Here is a 21,885-nt window from a genome sequence, read left to right as displayed (position 1 = left end):
CCCCCCCAAAAAAGAGGGGTAGAAAGTCTGTGCGTCTTATGGAGCGAAGGTGGTAACTTCGCCCCCACTGGCCCCATGGGGGGCAGCATTGCAAGGGTCCGTGGGAGCCTTCCAGGACCCTTGCGACACTCCCCCACCCCCAACGGGGCCAGTGGGGGCGAAATAGCGACCTTCCAAGACCTTTCGAGAGGCTTGAAAGCCTCTCAAAAGGTCCTGGAAGCTGCCGATTCCCCCCCTGCACCCGTGGGGGGGGCAGCATGGCAAGGCTCCTGGAAGGCCCCCTCGGACCCTTGCCACGCTGTCCCCACCCCCCTATGGGCGCAGGGGGGAAATCGCCAGCTTCTGGCGAAATAGCGACCTTCCAGGACCTTTCAAGCCTCTCAAAAGGGAGCCTTCCAGGACCCTTGCCACGCTGCCCCACCCCCCACCACGGGCGAAATAGCGACCTTCCAGGACCTTTTGAGAGGCTTGAAAGCCTCTCAAAACGTCCTGGAAGGTGGCGATTTTACCCCCCCTGCACCCGTGGGGGGGTGGGGGCAGCGTGACAAGGGTCTGAGGGAGCCTTCCAGGACCCTTGCCACGCTGCCCCACCCCCCCACAGGTGCAGGGGGGGTTAAATTGGCCGTTTCTGGGAGTGTTTTGAGGCTTCCCAAGCCTCAAAACACTGCCAGAAGCTGGCGATTTTAACCCCCCTGCACCCGTGGGGGGGGGTGGGAGCGTCGGAAGGGTCTGAGTGAGCCTTCCAGGACCCTTACGACGCTCCCCCCCACCCCTAAGGGGCCCGTGGGGGCGAAATCGCCACCTTTTGGGGCTCTTCTGAAGCTTCCCAAGCCTCAAAAGAGCCCCCAAAAGTGGCGATTCTGCCCCCTCTGCCCCCCCGGGGGAGGCAGGGTGAGTCTCCAAAGGGTCCAAGAATGCACCCTAGGACCCTTTGGAGACTGACCCTGCCTCCCCTGGGGGCCAGAGGGGGCGAAATCACCACCTTTGGGGGCTCTTCTGAAGCTTCCCGAGCCTCAAAAGAGCCCCCAAAGGTGGTGATTTTGCCTCCTCTGGCCCCCAGGGGAGGCAGGGGGAGTCTCCAAAGCGTCCTGGAACACACCCTAGGACCCTAGGACCCTAGGGTGTGTTCCATAAGATGGACCTCTCCATAAGGCTCACCAAATTTTAGGAGAAGAAAGCAGATTATTTTTTTCCTGTTTTCTTCTCCTAAAAATTTGGTGCGCCTTATGGAAAGGTGCGTCTTATGGAGCGAAAAATACGGTACTTCATTTTACACCACAGAACACATTTTTAAATGGGCAATTCTGAATCTTACAGAACCAGTGTCCCTTATTACTAGACTGCACTTCAATATGTACTGTTTTGGCCGGTGATTAGTGAATTAAAGTTTACTACTGAATAAACATTTTAAAATATGTATCTTTTTGCTGACTTTTCAGTGTAATTTATTTCCACTTACTTTCTTAGAAATCTAAACATGGATTGTAATGATATTATTAATTAGTATTCCATTTATTGACAATCTACTATCCATTCAAGTGGCTTAGATCTGTACTGTCTTACAATAAGAAAGTTATAAACTTTTCTTTTTTCACTGATACTGTGAGACGGTATTGAGAAATGCATTGAGGGTTAACTTCTTATGTGGTAGATAACTAATGTAATGCCCAGTATTCACTTTCCATGTTTTTTTTTTAAAGTAGCTTTTGGTCCATAGGAGAGTTAAACCTTTTTTTAACAATTTTATTACAATTGAATATCAGTAGAAGTAGAGAGAAATATTGGTATACAAACATTCTTGTAAAATAATGTGGGCTTTTGCAGGTATTTGAAATGCTTATTAATCCTGGAGACACCATTCTTTTGGATGCACCCACCTATCCTGGGACACTAGCAGCTGTAAGTATCCCATTGGCAGCCTATGACAATGAAGATAAGTGGTATTGCTTAAAACTTTTAAATTTGTGGGTTGCCACTTATTCCTTGTACAGGGCTAGAATCCTGACACTCTACTTTTAAAAGTCAATTACGTGTTAGAGTTACAAATGTCAGTCAACAATCAATATGTCTTATCTCTAAATGTGCATGCCTTTCTCAGATCCTAATTTAGCCAGGGACTAGAAGGGCAGGATTAGCATTGGCTCATTTCAGTATTCATACAGGTTTTAAGGACAGGATATTGTAGACGGGTCCATGGGATAAATTCTTATGGGTGCACTTCTGCAAATCTGCATTACTAAAAATGACAACTACAGGTCAGCCCTGAAATTGGAATGGCCTGGGACCATGTGGGCTCCTGAATTTCCATGAGATGACCCATAAAGGGAAAGTCCAAGGCAGAATTATTAACATGAATATGTGTTTGCTTCACAAGTTCTAAACAGCTGCAGTTATACCCTGCACAATTAACTCCACATTTTCTTTCTCTACTGCAGGCGAACAATTGTGGCCCTCCAGCCATTGTTAAACTGCAATTCCCATGACATATTATCACTGGGAATGCAAACTAGGAATAATGGGAGATTCAGTCTAACAACCACATCTGGAGAGGCACAAATTTCCCACCACTTTTTGTACATAGTTCTTCCCTATGCACAGAATCCTGATGTTTGCACATACACCAGTACACTCACATACCGCTACTGACTATACTTTGTCTGATTTTTTATTTAGCTGATGTTGTTGTGAAAGACACCTTCTATAATATGTCTGTCTTGACCTAAAGATTTCTCTGCACATTACGCAGATACTGTTTCCTCCATCTCATGTACATAACAGGGGCTGTGTAGAGCGAGGGTAATAACATTAGTAACTTTTGTTAATGCTGCATAGAAGCAAGAATTAGCCTCTAATAGTGAGGCAAGAATTAGCACAAGCGGACAGGGCCTGTAATGCAAAGTCTGACAGTTGAATGTCAGATTTTATAGAAAGCTTATCAAGACTACCAACATCCAAGTTTATTCTTCAAGTACAGGTACTGAAGAAAAAATTATAGCTATACAGCATCCAGTAGGAAATTGATCACGCAACAGGATACAGTGGTAACCATAGGTGATTGGGACACAAAATTAGCAAATAAAGCAGAATCAAACATTATTGGAAAATTTCGCCTAAGAGTCAGAAACAATGCAGGAGAGCAACTACAAAGCCAGAAATTTGTTTATTGCAAATGATTGTGCAGTGTAGAAATCAGACACATTATGTAATTTGAACCAGAAGATGGAGGAGGTCTTTCTTTCTGCAAAAACAAGATCAGCATAGCAGCGACCATGAACTGAACTTGGACTATTATGCTTTGAACACATCATGAGAAGACAAGACTTACTTGGAAAAGACAATAATGCTAGAAAAAGAGGAAGATGGAACACAAAATGGATTGACTCTCTAAAGGAGGCCAAGGCCTTTAGTTTGCAAAATCTGAGGTTAATGATAGGACCTTGTAGAGGTCATTAACTCATTAACTCACAGCAAGTCAGAAGTGAATCAGTAGCACATAATGACAACAGAAATCTAGTTCTGATTTTGGAAAATTGGTATTTGGAACTATTAAATGGTTCAGCAGGGGCAATACTCTATTTAAAAGATGAATAGCAGCGTCTTGAAGCTTTCAGGAGCAGCAGTATACTGATTTTTGCTTGGAAGGAAAAAAAACTGGCAGGGACATCTGAGAGACAAGAGGCCACAAAAACAGCATTGAGGGACCACATGCCACCCCAGGACCGCACTTTGCCCCACCCATACCCCCTGGCTTTCAAGATACAAATGGCCAACTCTCATGTGTAAGTCCAATTCTATGGTTCTGCCATGTTATGCATGCAGTGCATGCATTTAGATGAAATACGCTAATACATAAATTCAGAGAAATGCTAGAATAAATGCTGGAATAAATCTTGTTCCTGTCAATATTACATATAATAGTTCAGCATTTCCTGCTACTGCAAATCACTATGAGTGCCCAAATGATTTATTATGTGATTTAATGTATTATTGGCAATGTTTTTGCATTATCCATTCAGGGTGGGGACGATATAAAACTCGAATGCAGTCACGTTTCGTTTATGGCCTAATAAATGAAGCACTACTTAGTACGGAAAGAGAAATTGCAGACTCTTTAGTTTATATCTCAGCCAGAATTGCCTGCATCTTTCTGTTTTCTCTGGCCACTCCATTAAAGTTACTGAAATTTCAGGCCTGCTGATGAAGGTCTTCGGCTTAGAGTAGTTGTCCTTTGTTCTGAAGCAAGTTGTGCGTGATTTCAGCAGTTTCTCCCAATCAAAGATGACAGATGGTGTCACTTTGGACATTCAGATTTCCTAAATATGAAGGGAAAATGGAAGCAGATACCATGAGCCCGAGCTGTTTCTGTTGACAGAGAAAATCTGAAGAGAAAGGGATTGCATATGGCTGAATGTGATCATCAGAAATTGGAAAAGCTGTTTCTTGGATTACAGCTCCCAGAATCCCCTGCCAGCATGACCAGTATATGCCCCCTCTGCTGGCTAAGAGACTGTTTTAACCTATAAAGCTTTCTCAAAAACTGTTTGCCTGGGTGTTGAGATCATCAGGGGAAGACCTTTTTCTCAGTCCCACCACCCTCACAAGTGTGCTTGGTGGGGACAGGGGAGAGGGTCTTCTCTCTTGCTGCTCCCAGACTCTGGAACTCCCTCCCACAGCAGGCCAGGCAGGCCCCATCTTTGCTGTCCTTCCACAAGCAGGCAAAGACCTTTCTCTTCAAACAGACTTTCCCTTAGTTATTGGTGCTCTGAGAAGAATTTTAAAATGCAGTGTTGTGCCTTGTGGCTTTGAATGTGTTTTTGATATAGATTTTGTTTACCATCTTTAGGGTGGTATTTGTTTGATTCTTCTAAAATCTTTATATATGCATTGTTTTTAGCTTTTAAATATTGTTTTTTAATTATGTAAGCCACCTTGGGTCCTTTTTAAGGAGAAAGGTGGGGTAAATATTTTAAATAAATTAAATTTAACAAATACTTCAAATTACAACTTTTCCAAGCTTTGATGACTATAGTGCTTCACACGGTTTGGAAGTCAGCACTGTAACTATGTTAAGCTAAATGCAGCTACCGCTCCTCCTCAGATCCTTTCTATCAGCATATAGTGGACAGTTTGGGGCAAATAGTACAACACATTCACAGTTTAGAATTTGTTTGGTTTTTACTTGAAAATTAGGAGAAATAAAGAGTATGGAATCTTCTGCACAGATTAGGGCAGGAAACCTGATTATACTGCTTCAAATCCAGTTTATCTCAAACACTAGAAAAAGTTAGGTTTACACCTACAAAATAAAATGTATAAAGGGGCCATAATGCTAAATTTAATATTAGTGTTATCTAGAGTAGACCCATTGAAATCAATTGGTTTTGCTGTTTACAACTCTGATTTCAGTAGGACTGAATGGGATTTAACTTCTACAAGACAGTTTACACATATGGTTGCCATTTGAAGGCTTCCCCATGTAACAGCTGTGGCCAGATAGGAGCTGCTCATATTAAATAGGGCTTCACACCAATTAAAACATAAAGAATAAAGATGTGAAGATCTGGGATGAGATTTACAGAACTGGAAAGATGAAATGCTCGACACAAACAGCTCACTATATAAAGGTGGACATCTTATAGAACCACAACTTGAAGGAGTCATATTTTTATCACAACTTCCAGAATCTCAGCCAGCCAAATGATATAACTTTTCCAAACCCTCAGTTCTGAGCAGCTGGTGACCCTGCATCCTTCAGAATGTTGTGGAGAACAGTGTGAGAAATAGAGAAGTGTGGACCAGCTCTGAGTAGTGAAAAATCACAATAGGAAGAAGACATCTCCCCAAGTGATTAGCTATTCTAGTTCATAATTGTCCCTCAATGAAAAGTAATTAGGTCACTGTCTTAAAGGCACATTTCATTCACATGAAGACCACTGTAATGTGAGAATTAAAGCATTTAGAAGTCATTCATTAATTTACAGGAAAATGATCACCACTGAAATATTGTACTGAGTACAGAAAATCAGACTGTGAAATCTAAGATGAATTTCTTTATGTGATCGCTCTTTTCTCTTGTTATTTTTCTTATTAATATAGCTGAGGCCACTGGGCTGTAATATTATCAATGTCCCCAGTGACCAACATGGGATTATTCCTGAAGCCCTGAAAGAAATTCTTTCCAAGTGGAATCCAGAAGATGCAAGAAAGGTTAACAGCAGTCTCCCCAAATTTCTCTACACAATTCCTAATGGTGGCAATCCTACTGGAGCCTCACTGACAGCAGATCGCAAGAAAGACATCTATAAGGTAACCCGATCTACATGTCACAGCACAAAGAATCATAACTCATAATACCACCTCAGATGAATCTTCTGAACGTTATGTAGCTCATACTAGCTGTATACACATCATGAACACAAGAAATGGGCCATTAATAATATAAGGACCCTATGGAGAAGAGACAATGCTTCTGAATGTGTTATCTGCACAGAGATATATAGCGCTGATTCTGGGACCTTTTTGTGCTGAATCTGGATTCCAAATAGAGAATCATTTAGTATCATTAATAATGTAGTACTTTTAGCAATAATTTTGAGTACAGCAGTTGATCAGCTCTGATGGAGATAAATCACAAACTGTGCCATATAAGCTCCTTACCTATCCGCAAAAGAGGCAGTTATTTTTCTTCCTCTTTTGTAAGGCTGTTTCTCAGAAATGTCTCCAGCTACTTACCTTACTTCAATGAGACATTGGTGTTGGCTGTACTCCTGCACTTTTGAGCCTCCCATCCTGCTCAGGTAAAAGCCATAACATCCTGGCTTTCTTCTGTGGCTGTTCCCGCCTGCTGAGTGTTTGAAGAATCAGCAGCGTTTGTTGTTGTTGCCATTAAAAAGTAAAAAATGGCAGGCAAAAAGTCATTTCAGAACCAACAAAAACCAGAAAACCATCATTCAGGTTTCAGGTGCCCAGAAGGCAGCAGCATTAGATAGCCCCAAGGCAGCAGACCATTAGCTCATGTCCTCTAGGCAGATTTTCAGAAAGCCATGGAGGCTGCCAAACAGGGGAGAATGGCACATACTTTGTGTGATAAAAACACACGCGCACACACTTCACTCACCTCATTAGAGTAAGGTAAGACACATCAGCCCCAGAACTCTGCACAGGTTGTGGTAAAAGCCGAGAAGATCCTGCTCGTTTTTATAAATCTGCCTGCAGTGTCATTGTGTTTGACTTTCCTTGAACTCCATATTCATCCAATTTAGCAATCTTATTTTTTAGTACAGAAAATAAATCAATCTTTTATGGTTAATTTGCCCATTTAACAGGTGTAATTTTGGAACCGGTGGTTAAAGCATTAGTTAATGAAACACATTCCGTTATGATTTCATACACTTCATTTTGATCCATCAGATTCCAGACATGAAAATCTGAAAGTCAGCCTCCCCAGTCAAGTCAGACTTGGGGAGAGTTGATTCCTATAGAAAGAGCTACATATATATTCTGTTATTCATGTGGATCAACAACAGATTCCTCACTCCACTTTCATTTTAGATTTTTTTTTTTTACTGTAAGGATTTATGACCTGAACTTACTTACATTTTCTGCTGCTAGAAAGGACCATGTTTGCAAGCCATTATGGACAGCTGTATAAATATAGTAAATAAATAGATGCACACAGATCTTGGAAGCAGGGCAATGAGTTCTCACAAATGAACCTGAAATTAAATTTGAATATATCTGGAACATCTGGAGACTGCCTGGTAATATAGGATTGTGGAATGAAAGAAATTTGGACCAGTTAGAGAAATGTACTCATTAAATGCTTCTGTATTATATGTATGTGTCACTATTTGTTGTGTTTTCCCCCCTTTCAGCTTGCAAGGCAGTATGACTTCCTTATAATAGAAGATGATCCTTATTACTTCCTTCAGTTTAATAAGGTGAGTCCCTAGTTAGGATCACTGCTATTATCTGGATTAGAAGAGATGAGAATGTTTACCTTGCCTTGCATCCTTTTGATAGCATGTTCCTGATTACCTTTTGGAGCAGTCACTTCCCTTCCCCCCTACCTTCTTTTTGGTCCAGATTTTTACCTGAATATTGCTGTTCTCAAAATGGCAGAACTAGAACTTAATAATAAGAATAATAATAATAATAATAATAATAATAATAACAACAACAACAACAATAACAATAACAACAACAGTAGTAGTAGTAGTAGTAGTAGTAGCAGCAGCAGCAGCAGCAGCAGCAGCTTCTCATTCCTCTGCACACACGGATAGTGAAAAGCAGATATTACAGCTAACACAGTCTGTTGGACATAGGGCTCCCCTGTACCTGTAATTTTTATCTCAGTGGGGCCTCTATGAATAAGAGCTGAGTTGAGATCTTATCATTCCTTTGCTGAAGACAGCCATCTCTCTCACACAAACACACACACACACAATTTCAATGGCTCTTCGGGTTTTCTTCAGAGACAATAATCCCATGTCCATGTTTGCTCAAGAGTGTTTAGTAAGGGGCTAGCTGGAAGGCAGGAAGGGCGGGAGATGGGAAACCTCTCCTAGGCTTATGTTAGCATCCCTCCTCTTGCCTTGCTAGCCAATCCAGCTCTGAAATATATGATACTGCTCTTGATGGAAACTGCCACAACTAGACAAAATGGCAGAGACTTTCCTATATAGCAGGGGTCCACAACCCCTGGTCTGTGACTCGGTGCCGATCTGTGGCCTTGGCAGGACTGGGTCGCAGAGATAGATCTTCCGGTGGCCCCCCACACACATGACCTGCGTCCCGCCCATCCGCAAGCACAGGAGTGCCCCGTCCCCCCCAACCGGTCCACGGTTCAGAAAAAGTTGGGAACCACTTGTATACAGGATAACATCTAGTGGCCAGTCCAATAATTACATCTTGAAAATCTGTATTTGTAGGTATTGTCATTTAATATATTTAGCATTTTCAGACCATGGATAAGTGACTCAGCGGATATTGATCCAGCAGATATGGGGGTCTTATTATATATAAATGTGATACCCTTGCTGGGAGTGTCTGTGTCTATATGAGATGGTTCCTGGAAGTAGGGTTAATAGGATGATGTTGAAAGGAAAGTGAGACATTCAGCCTTTCTTGTGTTCTCTTTCTCTCCTTCCTTGCCTTCTCAGTTCCTCTAACATGTTTCTGTGCATCAGTTGTTTTGGAGAAGACCTCATCCTGTTGACTAGATGGAAAGAGAATATGGGGAGGAAGCAACAGGTGGAGATTATTCTGTCATGTGACTAGAATGAATGTTGTGTGTAGACATTCTTTTTATTTTAAAAAAAGCACTTTTTCAAAATCTGTTATGAGCCTCCACTTGTAAGAACCATAGTTTTAAAATTGATTTTATATTCACGATTTTTTGTATTCTTTCCTCAAGCCTTGGGCACCAACCTTTCTTTCAATGGACACTGATGGCCGAGTTATCAGGACTGACTCTTTCTCTAAGATCCTCTCTTCTGGGTAAAGTTCAATTCACATTTAGGACCTTGTAGACGGGGTGGAACTCAGGAGACCTGAGTTCAAATCCCCACTTGGCTATGGAAACTCATGGCACGGGCGCAGCACAGGGAGGGATTCTCCTCAAATGTCTCACATACCTTGAATGCTGTATTAGAGTCTGTCTCTGTAAGTTGGATGTGATGACAGAACATAACACACATGCACAGTTACAGCAGACAGGTGGAAACATAGCAACGTGGCTTGGACCTTTGAACCACAAAATTTAGAAAATCCTTCAGAGTGTTAACTATAAAGTGAAAGAAGAGGACGTATGTGTAACAAATATTTAATGCTCACTTTATCCAAATCATTGCAAAGTACCAAATCTTGAGATGTCTGGTCTCCTTGATCAACTTCCATATGATTCTTTTCTGCCTCCTACCTGTTTTGTAATTCTCTTTTGTTGATTTGGAGATAAATATCGCAGAAGATAGGTCTTTCAAATCAATGAGTAGGAAACCTAATCATAGCTGGGTTTTTTCTGTTTTTTACATAGGTTAAGAATTGGGTTTCTAACTGGTCCAAAACCTCTTATTGATAGAATTATTCTTCATATACAAGTATCCACAATGCATACCAGTACTTTCACTCAGGTAAGAATCATGGTTCCCAAAACAGCTATGTTGTCCAAACCTTTGCTTCTTTCCTTGTAGGACAACTGTGTGTAACACAATGCAATTGTGGTATCTTACATAAACCATGGAGTCATCTAGTTACATCAGCCACACTCAGAAAGCCCTGGACTGATGCATATAGTGTTTGCTTCTGAGCTATGAGTGTCAGACAGTATTATTCTGCAAAATTAGGATGGTCATCTTAGTAGACTTAAATAACTTTTGGATAACCAAAGCCTCCTGGGCCGCAATTCATCCATCTGGCATGACCAGTATAGATTTTTTTTTAAAAGTAAGGAAGGTGTGGGATGCTTACACAACATCTTTAGAAGATCCCTTTAGGCTGATATCTCATTGAAGAAGTTAAACCATCACCTGAGAGCAAACCCCACTGAACTTTGGAGTGGTTTCACATACTAATACCCTTAACAATTATGCTATTCTAGGTTCTATATTAGTAATGATTTGATAAATGAGAAAATGTTTAATATAGGCTTTATTTCTATAGATTATGATAGCCCAGCTTCTTCAACAGTGGGGGCAAAAAGGTTTCCTCAACCATGTAGACAGGTAATATCTATATATTTATGTACTATATTATTGATGCTGATTTTCTTTTTCATTATTATACTTCTACTATTCTGCGTTTGTGAAGTTGTGTTGGGGAGGTTGCAGCTAAGTTAATGTATCATTGAAGAAGGGTTTTTTTTTCAGAGATTTGAATAGTACTTTACTAAAAGTTAATGCAAGACATTCAGATAAATCTCCAGGCAAGTCAATGTAAAAATAACATCTCCTTATTTATTTATTTATTTATTTATTTATTTATTTATTTATTTATTTATTTATTTATTTATTTATTTATTTATTTATTTATTTATTTATTTATTTATTTATTTATTTATTTAAAATATGTTTACCATACATTTCTCCTTGAAAAGGACCCAAGGCGGTTTGCATCTTTGAAAGACAATATTTAAAGCTGAAAACAATGAGTATACAATAGTGGTTTATATCATTAAAAGATTATTTTTAAAGCTAAAAACAATGAATATAAAGAGGCAGTTTATATCATTAAAAGGCAATATCAAAGCTAAGAAAAATAAGTATACAAATAATAAAAAAGGAAAAAAACAAATGCCATTCTGAGAAATGGAAAATACTAAAAACCGAGTCAAAGCAGTAATGAATAACTATCTAAAAATCACAGGTTACTGAGGGAAAGCCTGGAGAGAAAGGTCTTCATAGTTCACAGTTGAACATGTAAACAAATGATAAGGAAATGTGAAACAGGAGAAATATAAATATAGGGAGGCCATGCCCCACATGACACATACCAGATACCAACAACACAGATACTGGACACCAGATATTGAAGAGCAACGACATATAGCAGCACAGCTTGCAGCAGCACCTCAAACAGACTAGGACAACATGAATTTTCCTCCATAGATTCACAATTACTTTAGCAGTATTGCTAAACCCCCGGATGGCCGTCCCTTTGTCGTGAGCCTTTGAGCTGGTAGGGAATATGAAGTATATCCGGCTAGGGATATAGGGTGAGCCGTCCACGTTTCTTGTAGCAGTATGGTGCTGAAGCCTCGAAGAAGATCACAAAAGTCAGGATCCTGCTTTTTGCCGTGCCAGCCCGCCACGTTCCAGGAGATCAGACTTAGGTTAGCCGATGGGGCAGAGGGGAGTGGGTTGACCGAATGTCAGTTTGAAGGCGACAATATGACGGGTGGCATTGGGTCCGGAAGTGAGCTTACAGCATAGGGGTCGGCCCCGGCTCGGATGTCCGCATCCGGACTAGCCGAGGGTTCTGGCAGAACCGGCGAGGCTGAAGGACAAACACTAGAGTTCTCTGGGATGTGAATGTCCGCAGTCACCAAAACTAGTTTAGATGGAAAACGCTGGGTTGGAAGTGAAGTTGAAAGAGCTTTAATCTGACTGGGCTCTTGGACGTTGGGCGTTTGAAGGAAATTGGTGGGTTGAAGTGTGTTGCTGTTGACCCTTCCTTCGAGACTAGGCTGACCCACACAAAGGCTCTGGGCTGCTCTCTTGTGTTGAGCTCCGGTAGGCGAAGGGGCAATTGACAATGTACGTTCTGCCCGTGTAGAGGTGGATGGGGGCGGTTCAATCTGGAAGCTTCCTTCAAGTGAGGGGGATCTACCCTTGTAGGCTTTTGGCCAGGTGGTGGCCCCAGTAGAAAGCGGTGGAATCGAAGTGTTTGTCCCTCGAAAGAATGGAGGATCTCCAGAGGAGCTATTGGGTTCGAAGGGATCTACTAGGGTCTTCAATTCCTGCCTTAGTGCCTCAACCTTCCTGAGCACCGAGTATTGATTTTCCCGTGACAGATCATTAAACCCATGGATGGCCTCAAAAGGCACAGACTCGCTGTCTATGTCTATTTCAAGCTGCAGTAAGGGTTCCTCTTGGGCGGGACCATTGATGATGCTAACATCAGGCCGTGTGTGGGGTGAAGTGGACAGAGACTCTGTCAGAGGGCGCGTGTCGGTGAACGTACAGGTGGAGGGCTCCGAAGCTGGCAAGATCGTGGGGTTCATCATGGACGGCGTCTCGCTCGATACATCTTTTGTTGAGTTAATGCCGGGAGATCCTATTTGCCCCGACGCTTCGGCAAGAGGGCTGGCTACAAGTGCCGATGACAACAGCTCTGATGTTATGGTTAGGTCGACAGTCTTCGGGTGCTCGCTGGCAGTCGGTTGTTTGGCTGGGGAGCATGAAGCCCTTGGGCCAGGGAGTGAATTTCCCAGTGCATCGGCTGTAGAATTGGGGACCAAAAGATCAGGAGGCGAGGTGTTACTCGGGTCTTTTCTTTTTGCCCTTCCTTTGCCTTTTTTTTTGTCCTGGGTGTTGCTTGAGCTGGAACAAGGCGGGGATATACTCGCACAGGGCTTGCAGTGCAAAGTTTTTAGCTTAGCTAAGGAGCTTTCAATGTTATTAGTTGCTGCTGTCAGTTCAAGTAAAAAGGATGAGACTCCTAGGCTCTTATCAAGCGGGGGGTCGACTTTCGGACTGGTGTTCTGAAGGCCATAAGCTCTAGGCTGCAGACTAGGCAGCTGTCCAAGACTTGGCCTTGAAGTTTGAGAGGAGACTGATAGGGAGTGAGTCAGCATGTTCGTTGAAATCAGTGGTCTGATAGGCGTGTCGCTGAACACTCTGCGTAGAAGAATATTGTAAGATTCTAAAAGATGTTTTCTTTCATGCAATAGTCGAGGAATTCTGGAGCTTTGAAACCTTAGCAGCATACGTAAACAACGTGGCAGCCGGGATGACCGCGGAAGACGTGACATTTCCAAGAGATCAATCTTATTGCTGTCCATGGATAGTAGACTGCCCAGTGAGTTAATCACATGCCGCTTGCTTGACCATCTGCCCTTGTTTAGGGGAGTCGCCCAGATCTCTAACACAATTTGGTTCTTGCTTAGGGAGAGGCTTGTTCCCATAGGTACCTCAGCACATGCCTGGTTACCGGGTACGGTTGCTTTTGTAAACCACTCTGGGTGTGTGGAATAGAGTCCTGTGTCTTGCCCGGGATGAAGGAGCGTGGGCGGTGGCATCTTGTTCAGCTGGGCCAGCTGAGCTATGATAAAGCTGAGCTGTTGGCATATGTATGTTATTGTCTTTCCAGTGATTGCACAGTGCTCACCAAGCAGCGGCAAAAAATGATTACTAAAGGCATTCTCAGGCTGTGGGAGCTGTTTGTCGCAGGGAACCAGGGAAGGGAACTGCTGGGCTTCTAAGGAATCTCTGTTTAAGGAGCCAGGGGAGCCGGGTTTAATGAACTCACCCTCGAGATCTGCGGTGTCTGACCATGACGGGCAATCTTCCAGCCGCCTCTGTTTGGATGATTTGGTCGGTGAGTTCTCTTGGCTGAGAGGATATTTGGCTCTTCTCCTTTTCTTCATGGTTCCGGAGGGTAGTAACCACAGGGAATCCGAGCAGAGATAGATAAGAAAGAGTAAATAAAAGAGGAAGCTGCAACTGCTGTCTTTGTAAACAACCAAAGAGTAAAAATCAGACCGGAGCTGAGCTGGGTGTGACTGCTCCCGATGCCATCTTGGGTGAGACCATCTTCAATCGCGTGTTGGAGACATTTAGCGACACTTCCCCCCTGTATCCCCACGTTTCAGGGAGGCTATCCAAAGACCATCAAATCAACGATGCGGGGACCTACCTGGCACAACTGTGCCTGCTCAGAGGCTTAATATGGCTAAACGGTCTTACTGAGGCAGACATTGAGGGTGAATTCACGTTTATATCCCCCCGTGGTTCCAGTACAATAGATTACATCCTGATCCCCATCCCCTTGTTACCATACGTGGCCGATTTCCGGGTGGGCGAGCCTCTAGCCAGTGACCATCTTCCTCTATCCTGCAGCCTTGCCCCCTACATAGACCCGATACCCCCCATGAACCTGGCTCCCCCGGAGCACTCACCGACCCTGCTCAGAATTCACTGGAACCTTAGAGCCAAACAACTCTTTGAAAAAATAACCAAGCCAGACATATCTCCGTATAGTTCTCTTAACTGGCTATCGTCATCGAAGCCCGAGGACTACACTCAAGGTTTTGAGAACCTAACAGATACCATAACAGCTAACCTGGGGCGACCCTTCCCCCAATCCCTGTCAAAACAGGCCTCAGCCCCCTGTTACAGGCTAGACAAGGTCTCCATTGCCCTGAAGCAGCACCTGAGAAAGATCTACAACAACTACAGATCCTCCAAGGCTCCCAAGCCCCCCTCCCTTTACTTCGAGCTGAAAACCCTCCTCAGTTCAGCCATTAAGAATCTCCATCACCGCTCGGCAATGGCCCGATGGTCCCAACTAGCCGAGGCGCTCCATTCAGGTAACAACAAAAAATTCTGGGAAGTGGTTTCCGGTTCCTTCATCTTCAAGCAGACATCACCTGATCTCCCTTACATACCAGCCGAGACGTGGGAACATCATTTCCTGGCCACCTTTCACGACAGCTGTAAGCCAACAACTCCATCAGCTGCGCCTCCACCCCGAGACCTCCCAGAGTGGGCCCCAATCACAACCAGTCAAACAACAAAACTCATAGGCCAACTCAGAAATGGTAAGGCCTCTGGCCCCGATGCCCTTCCTCCGGAACTGATAAAGGCATATACGGACTGGTGGGCCCCGGTACTTGCTGTCCTATTCACCGCTATTAATGAATCTGGCATGATGCCCAAGTCATGGACACAGGCAATAATAATTCCGATCCTAAAGAAGGGAGACAAGAAAACTCCAGCTAATTACAGACCCATAAGCCTCCTTGACATTATAGGGAAGATGTACGCCAGTCTCCTACTTTACAAACTGCAAGACTGGCTTCATGATCAAGACATCATGGGCCTAGAGCAAGCGGGCTTCAGGGAGGGAAAGTCAACACTAGACCACTGCCTGATCCTATCCCACATGATTTCTAAATACGCCTCGCAGCCAAACATTCGCCTTTATGCAGCCTTTCTAGATCTTAAAGGGGCCTTCGATTCGATCGACAGAGACATTTTATGGCTCAAGCTTGCCAGGTTGGGTATCGACAGAAGGCTACTTTTTCTAATCCAAAAACTGCACGCGGGTTCCACTTGCCGCATTAAAATCTCGTCGAAGGGGGCCCTCTCCAACCCAATTCCTGCCAATAGAGGAGTGAAGCAAGGCTGCGTCCTGGCTCCAACCCTGTTCAACCTGTTTATCAACGATCTCGCCCCTCTCTCACAGCCCCAAAATTGGCCACCTCTCGATACCAATTCTTTTGTACGCGGACGACATGGTTCTCCTCTCACGCTCAAGAGTGGGCTTAAAGAGACTAATTACTTGCTGCCTTGAATACCTGTCTCACAACAACCTTCAACTCAACTTTGAGAAAACCAAAATTGTGGTCTTTGGCAAAGCGTGGAAACCCTTTGTATGGTCATTCCATGGGAATTCCATTCAGCAGGTCAGAGAGTTTAAGTATCTGGGCATTACTTTCCATCACCGACACTCCTGGTTAACTCACCAACGGGCAGCAATCAAGACAGCCAAACTCTCAGCCCAAGCCATCCTACGATTTCACCACACCTGGGGCCATGGCTTTATTCCCGCTGCTTTACAGATCTTTAACGCGAAATCAGTTGCTCAGCTACTATACGGTGTCCCTATTTGGTTGTCCTCACTACACAGCTCTGTGGAGAGAGTACAATCTGTATTTTTATACAAAATCCTTGGCCTCCCTCACTGTGTCCCATACGCAGCTCTGTGTCTTGAGGGTGGCCAATACAGAATTGAGACTAGGGCCTGGCTCAGATTTCTCAAATACTGGGTCAAAATTTGTTTTTTCTCTCCCAAGGACACCCTTTTGCAAGCGTTGCTAGCCGATAGCCTGCTTCCCAATGGCTTGGCCCTATTTACAAAGAAAGTTAAGACTCTAGGGCTATCTCCCGACCTTCTGGGCCTTATACCCCCCTCCAAGGTGTTTCCAACCATCAAAAACAGGGTCCTGGACATTGAAGGGCAAACTTTGTTTAGTGCGGCACAAAAAGTCTGCTCTCCACTTCGTCTTCACCTCTCACTCACTCTCAGACGCAGCCCAAGCTACTTATATTTTCTTGAACAGCCACTAGAGCGCTGGGCATTTACTCTCGCCAGATGCAACATAGTTCCATCAAATCTAGTGCAGGGCAGATACTTGGGCCTTCCTACAGACCTGAGAACCTGTCCATGTGGCCAGGGAAAAACTGAAACTCTGCATCATATGCTATTTCATTGCATTTTGTACACGGATATCCGCCTGCTCCACCAGTCGGTCTTTCCCCCCTCCTACACGCGATGGGATGACCTAAAGAAAACCCAATACCTTTTAAATGGTACTAACAAGGAAGTTACTGTATCAACTGCTCGATATGTTCACGCCATTATTCAGAGACGTCGCAACATGCCCTCTCTAAAATGAGGGGCTTAACGCTGTTATTTTCTCCACCCCACTCGCATGCAACGAACCCTGTATGCGTATTTTATTGTATTTATTCTGCGGCTTTTTCTGCTGTATGCCAATAAAGGTTTATTATTATAATTACTTTAGCACTAAATCATTTCTGCACAGACAACAAAAAAAAGGTAAAAACCGATACAAAATAGAAACAACTCAGAAGAACAACATCACACTACTGTGTTTCCATAATATGTGTTTGTACATTATGGAGAGCTGTGGGGAACTGTCCGTTTTCCCTAATGCTGTGCAGCACTTTAAACAGTCCACCAGCCTTACAGCGAATCATAAAAGGACAGCTGGGGTTTGGCAGAGGGTGCATTCAAAGGAAGGAGGGCTATGGGCTGTTGTGTGGATTAAACCAGGTCGGATTGAGACACATCAAACCGATCCCCGGACTCTCTGTGATCACCTACTCCAAATAGAAGTGTAAAATAGGCTGCAAGTCAAGCTGTGGCCTATTTTACCAATGTAGTCACAGCCTCAGTTTGTGCAGTAAGCTGAATGGCTTTTCCTGGTTGGGAAAAGAGTAAAGCCAGCATCCACATGCCATCCATTTTGTGTACAACTATTTATTTATTTATTTATTTATTTATTTATTTATTTATTTATTTATTTATTTATTTATTTATTTATTTATTTATTTATTTATTTATTTATTTATTTATTTATTTATTTAATTTATATCCCGCCTATCTGAATCACATAGGACCACTCTAGGCGGCTCTTCATTTATGTAAAATTCATTTATTTCTATTACAAACCTTAACCCAAAAGGACTTGCCTAGTTTCTACTATCAGAATGTTAATCTTATATTAATCCTGTTTCTTAGAGTAGTAAATTACACTAGAGTAGGTGCATTGAATCAGTGGGAATTTGGTGAGTCAACTCTGTAACCATACAGAGAACTGACTCACTAAACCCTAATTGATTCAATGGGTTACTTTACTGCAATTTACTGTTTTAAGCCAGAGAATTTTGTCCACTGTCTTCTCATTACAATTTTCCTTTACAGTATTTTCCTTTTTTCCCCCTCCTAGTGTGGTGGATTTCTACAAGAAACAGCGGGATATCATGCTCACTGCAGCAGATAAGTGGCTAAAAGGTTGGCAATAGAAATACATATTTGAGCTATCATATGAAAGACCGTATTACCCTTTACAAGTCTGTTTGGATTTTTAAGATACAGTATTTGGGAAAACATTTTCTCAGATCTTATCCCATCAGAGTCACTTTTGTTGGAATGCGAGATACTGTACAGTTTTCTCAATTTCCTGAGTTGTTCTCTGTTATTTTTCCAGAAAGGGATTTAAAACTTAATAATCTTAATAAATAAACTAAACACATGCCTGAAGTAGTAAAGGTTATAATCAGTAACTACAGTATCTGTAGGTTTCCACATTTGTGAAAAGATGATGTCCACTGTAGGTAATTAAGAGTCACTCATAATTTTTTGACCAATTCCTCCATTTCTAGTTGTATGTCTCTCACAGAATTTGCTACTACAATTTATACCATCACACTTACACCAGTGTAAATTTATAACAGGATTCTGACCTTTGTGTTCACTTACCTGGATGTACTTCCAGGTAAACATGTGCAGGAATGCAATCAACAGAACCCATTTGTATTTCAGAAAAGAAGATATGTGCTACTTTGTCGATAGTTGTTCAAAGCTGCATCATTATCTAAATGCAAGCATGTATTTTAACTTGTGTCCTATCAAGTATTGCAGTCTAGTGTAGTGGAGGGAGGGAATGGGCATTGAGCATTGGCAGACCATGCCCCTATCTTAGTCTACATGCTGCCCATGACGCTCATTTTAATTCTAATGGACTCAGTGCAATTCCCTTTAAACTTACATGTTAACTGGTTACACATGTGCACACTTGCATGTGGCTATGTTTCTTCTCATCCAGCTGCTTGCTTCTCTTTTTTAAGGCTTAGCCGACTGGCATGCACCTGCCGCTGGAATGTTCCTGTGGATTAAAATTAAGGGAATTCCTGACACACAGGAGCTGATCATGAAAAAAGCCTTGGAGAAACAAGTACGAGAAAGTACATCTACTTGTTCTACAATAAAACTGGGAGAGGAAAAAGTAATAATTTAACCATTTTGAATATTTCAAAAGATGCAAGCTTATAGCTGAACAAAATGGGATTCTTCCCTTAGGTGCTGCTGGTTCCTGGAAGAGCATTTAACATTAACAGTTCTGACCCCAGTTCTTACGTCAGAGCTTCCTTCTCACTGTCTTCTCCCAGCCAGATTGATCAGGTGAGCATCATTTTTTTGCCTTGCCTCCTTGTGAAGTCTTTTCTTCTACAGCTGCAGTTAAACCCTTTCCTCGCTAGTTTCAATGTTTTCCCCGTTTGCCCCAAGAAATAGAGTGAAGTTCGTACTGCTTCAAATTCTCTGCTCTGGTTCTTGGATCATAGCCTTTTTCTATTTGTCTGTCTGTCTAAAAATCTGTTGTACATGTCTGTACTGAATAAATTTGTTGCTACTTGATAATGGGACAGGTTTTGAAGCAAGTAGACAGGACTGCATTAAAACTCACTTAATTCTGAATAGAAATGTATAGGGTTGGTTTTCTTAAGCAATCTGAGTGCAACCTTCACACGATATGTCTTGTCTGTTAGTCATCACCTGGTTGTGTGGCAGTGAGTCACTTTTAAATTCTGCAGGTTTGTAGCTGCACACTGCTCCCTTTTCTAGGTATGCAAGTGCTTTAGATCACTCTTTCTCTTATTAAGAAGTTTTGTGTTGGCAAAAAAAAACCTGTTAGTGGTTTGGATGAAATGTAATTTCTCTGTTTAAAGCTGCTACATCCCAAGCCAGGACAGCTATCATGCTGTCCAGACTCCTGAAATAGAAAAAGTAGAACTGCTGTCAAGTAAAGGAATGTTGTCGAGTGAAATAATTTAGGAAGAAAACATCCCATCCAGCCATGCTCTTCTGCATCACTGATGCATGGAGCATACCCTGTTTTCTTCCCACAAATCCAAGCTCACATGCACTTACACAGATGTCAAACCACATATTAAGGAAAACTGGTGGTACACTGTGTTTCCACTAGCCAGACATTTTCTTCAGAGCTTTATGCCTGAGCAATGAAGCCTTCCAATGATTATCAACAAAAAAAAGAGAGGGGGAGATAGACTGCAGCATGTAGAGCGAGGCAAACTCATAGATGAAAAAATACGTCTTTTACTTCTTAGGTGTGCTGCATTTCTAATGACATGATAGCTGCATCATCTAGTTTGAGTCTCAGAACAGTGCACTGTTATTGCAGTTCTCAACTGGGTATCTGTTTCTCCCCTCCTGCAAACAGTTTTTCCATTTTTTTAAAAAACCTGCTTGTTAAAGTTAGCACAAGGTCACTTTGAAAAAATGTTTTAAAAAATTAAAAAGAAGGGGGTGGGGTCCCATTGGAAATTGCTGATCTTAGCAAAAATAGCTCTTTAGCTCACAGTATTTTCCTTTCACAGCTTTCAGCCTCTGTGCATGTGTTCATGTACAGTATATCACAGAAGTGAGTACACCCCCTCACATTTCTTAAATATTGTCACTTAGGGATGTACTCACTTTTATTGCCAGCGGTTTAGACATTAATGGTCGTGTGTTGTGTTTTTTATGAGCTTTATACTCACTGCTTTACATTGTAGCCAAGTGTAATTTCTTCAGTGTTGTCACATGAAGAAAAGATATACTAAAATATTTATGAAATATGATGCAGTGTTCTCACTTCTGTGATCCAGCACAGTAACCATCACATCACCAAGGATATTTTTTCTTCCTGGTATTGTTCATGCTGCTAATTTCTCTTACAGGGTTTTCAACGGTTGGCTAAACTTATCAAAGAAGCTGTATGATCATTTACCAAAGGGAAATTCCTGAGGAAACAGCACAGTGTTTGGGAAAATCTCTAGCTTTTGTAGCACTTGGGTTTCCAACCATCAGAAATATACCTCCTTCACTTTTCTCATACTAGTTCTCATACAGCCTTAATTTAAGGCTATCTGTTAACATCTGAAGAGTTGGACAAGAGTTAACGACTAAACAACAACATTAGCATCTGAGAATATAGTAAAGTAGTTTAAAAGGTGTTTCTTGCCTTTTGGAACATTCCCCTCAATGAATGAAACATCACCTCCCAACAAAGAATTTCATAACTTTTGGGCTTCAGAGCACTGCTGTTCTCTGTCTCACTTCATTCTGCCTAAATATGAGCACTGTAATTTCAAAGTCTTATTAACTTTTGCTGGGATGAAATTAGTTTGTAAAACCCACCCCCTTTAATCTTTCTGTATATTATGAATTAACTATGTTCCACATTAATGTAGTAGTTCAACACTTAAAATTAAGACACATTTTAACTGAAAAAATAATTTACTTTGTGGATTGGAGGCTCTGGGTTAATAAAATATATATTGCAACAAACAACAAATGAGTCGGGGTCTGTTTTGGCAACTGGGGGTTTGTTATTACACCATCTGATTGATAACTGCTCTATCCTGGAATGCAGTGTGTCCTTTATACAGATTTAAAGGCTGCAAGCTGATGCCACAACTAGTGTGGGGGCAAGGTTCTGTGCAAAGTTTTCCCATAAAAACTCAGATTAAGTTTTATAATCATAGACCTAGGATCAAGGCCACATCCCTGAAAGTATGGCCCATTAAACATAACAGGTGATAATCCAGTGTTGTACAAGCAGATTTACGCTGAAGTTCC

At 42.2% G+C, this 21,885-nt stretch overlaps 1 protein-coding gene across 3 annotated transcripts in view; it reads left to right on the top strand.

Annotated features, from left to right (window-relative positions):
- AADAT (aminoadipate aminotransferase) overlaps positions 1-21,601 on the top strand; it is a 32,119-nt gene extending 10,518 nt beyond the window's left edge. For all 3 annotated transcript variants that reach the window (XM_020805508.3, XM_020805510.3, XM_078393869.1), the window contains exons 5-14: positions 1,825-1,899; positions 6,097-6,306; positions 7,875-7,940; positions 9,416-9,498; positions 10,034-10,130; positions 10,660-10,721; positions 18,194-18,258; positions 19,095-19,201; positions 19,327-19,428; positions 20,985-21,601. In XM_020805508.3, coding sequence (XP_020661167.3) covers positions 1,825-1,899; positions 6,097-6,306; positions 7,875-7,940; positions 9,416-9,498; positions 10,034-10,130; positions 10,660-10,721; positions 18,194-18,258; positions 19,095-19,201; positions 19,327-19,428; positions 20,985-21,026 — 909 coding nt within the window. In that variant the 3' untranslated portion in view covers positions 21,027-21,601. The remainder of the gene's footprint in view (positions 1-1,824; positions 1,900-6,096; positions 6,307-7,874; positions 7,941-9,415; positions 9,499-10,033; positions 10,131-10,659; positions 10,722-18,193; positions 18,259-19,094; positions 19,202-19,326; positions 19,429-20,984) is intronic.
- Positions 21,602-21,885: the final 284 nt, after the last annotated feature.

This window comes from Pogona vitticeps, chromosome 5 (genome assembly GCF_051106095.1).
Source record: "Pogona vitticeps strain Pit_001003342236 chromosome 5, PviZW2.1, whole genome shotgun sequence".
Classification (NCBI taxonomy): domain Eukaryota; kingdom Metazoa; phylum Chordata; class Lepidosauria; order Squamata; family Agamidae; genus Pogona; species Pogona vitticeps.
The sequence above is the reverse complement of the archived record's forward strand: the minus strand, read 5'-3'. Positions and strand labels throughout refer to the sequence as shown.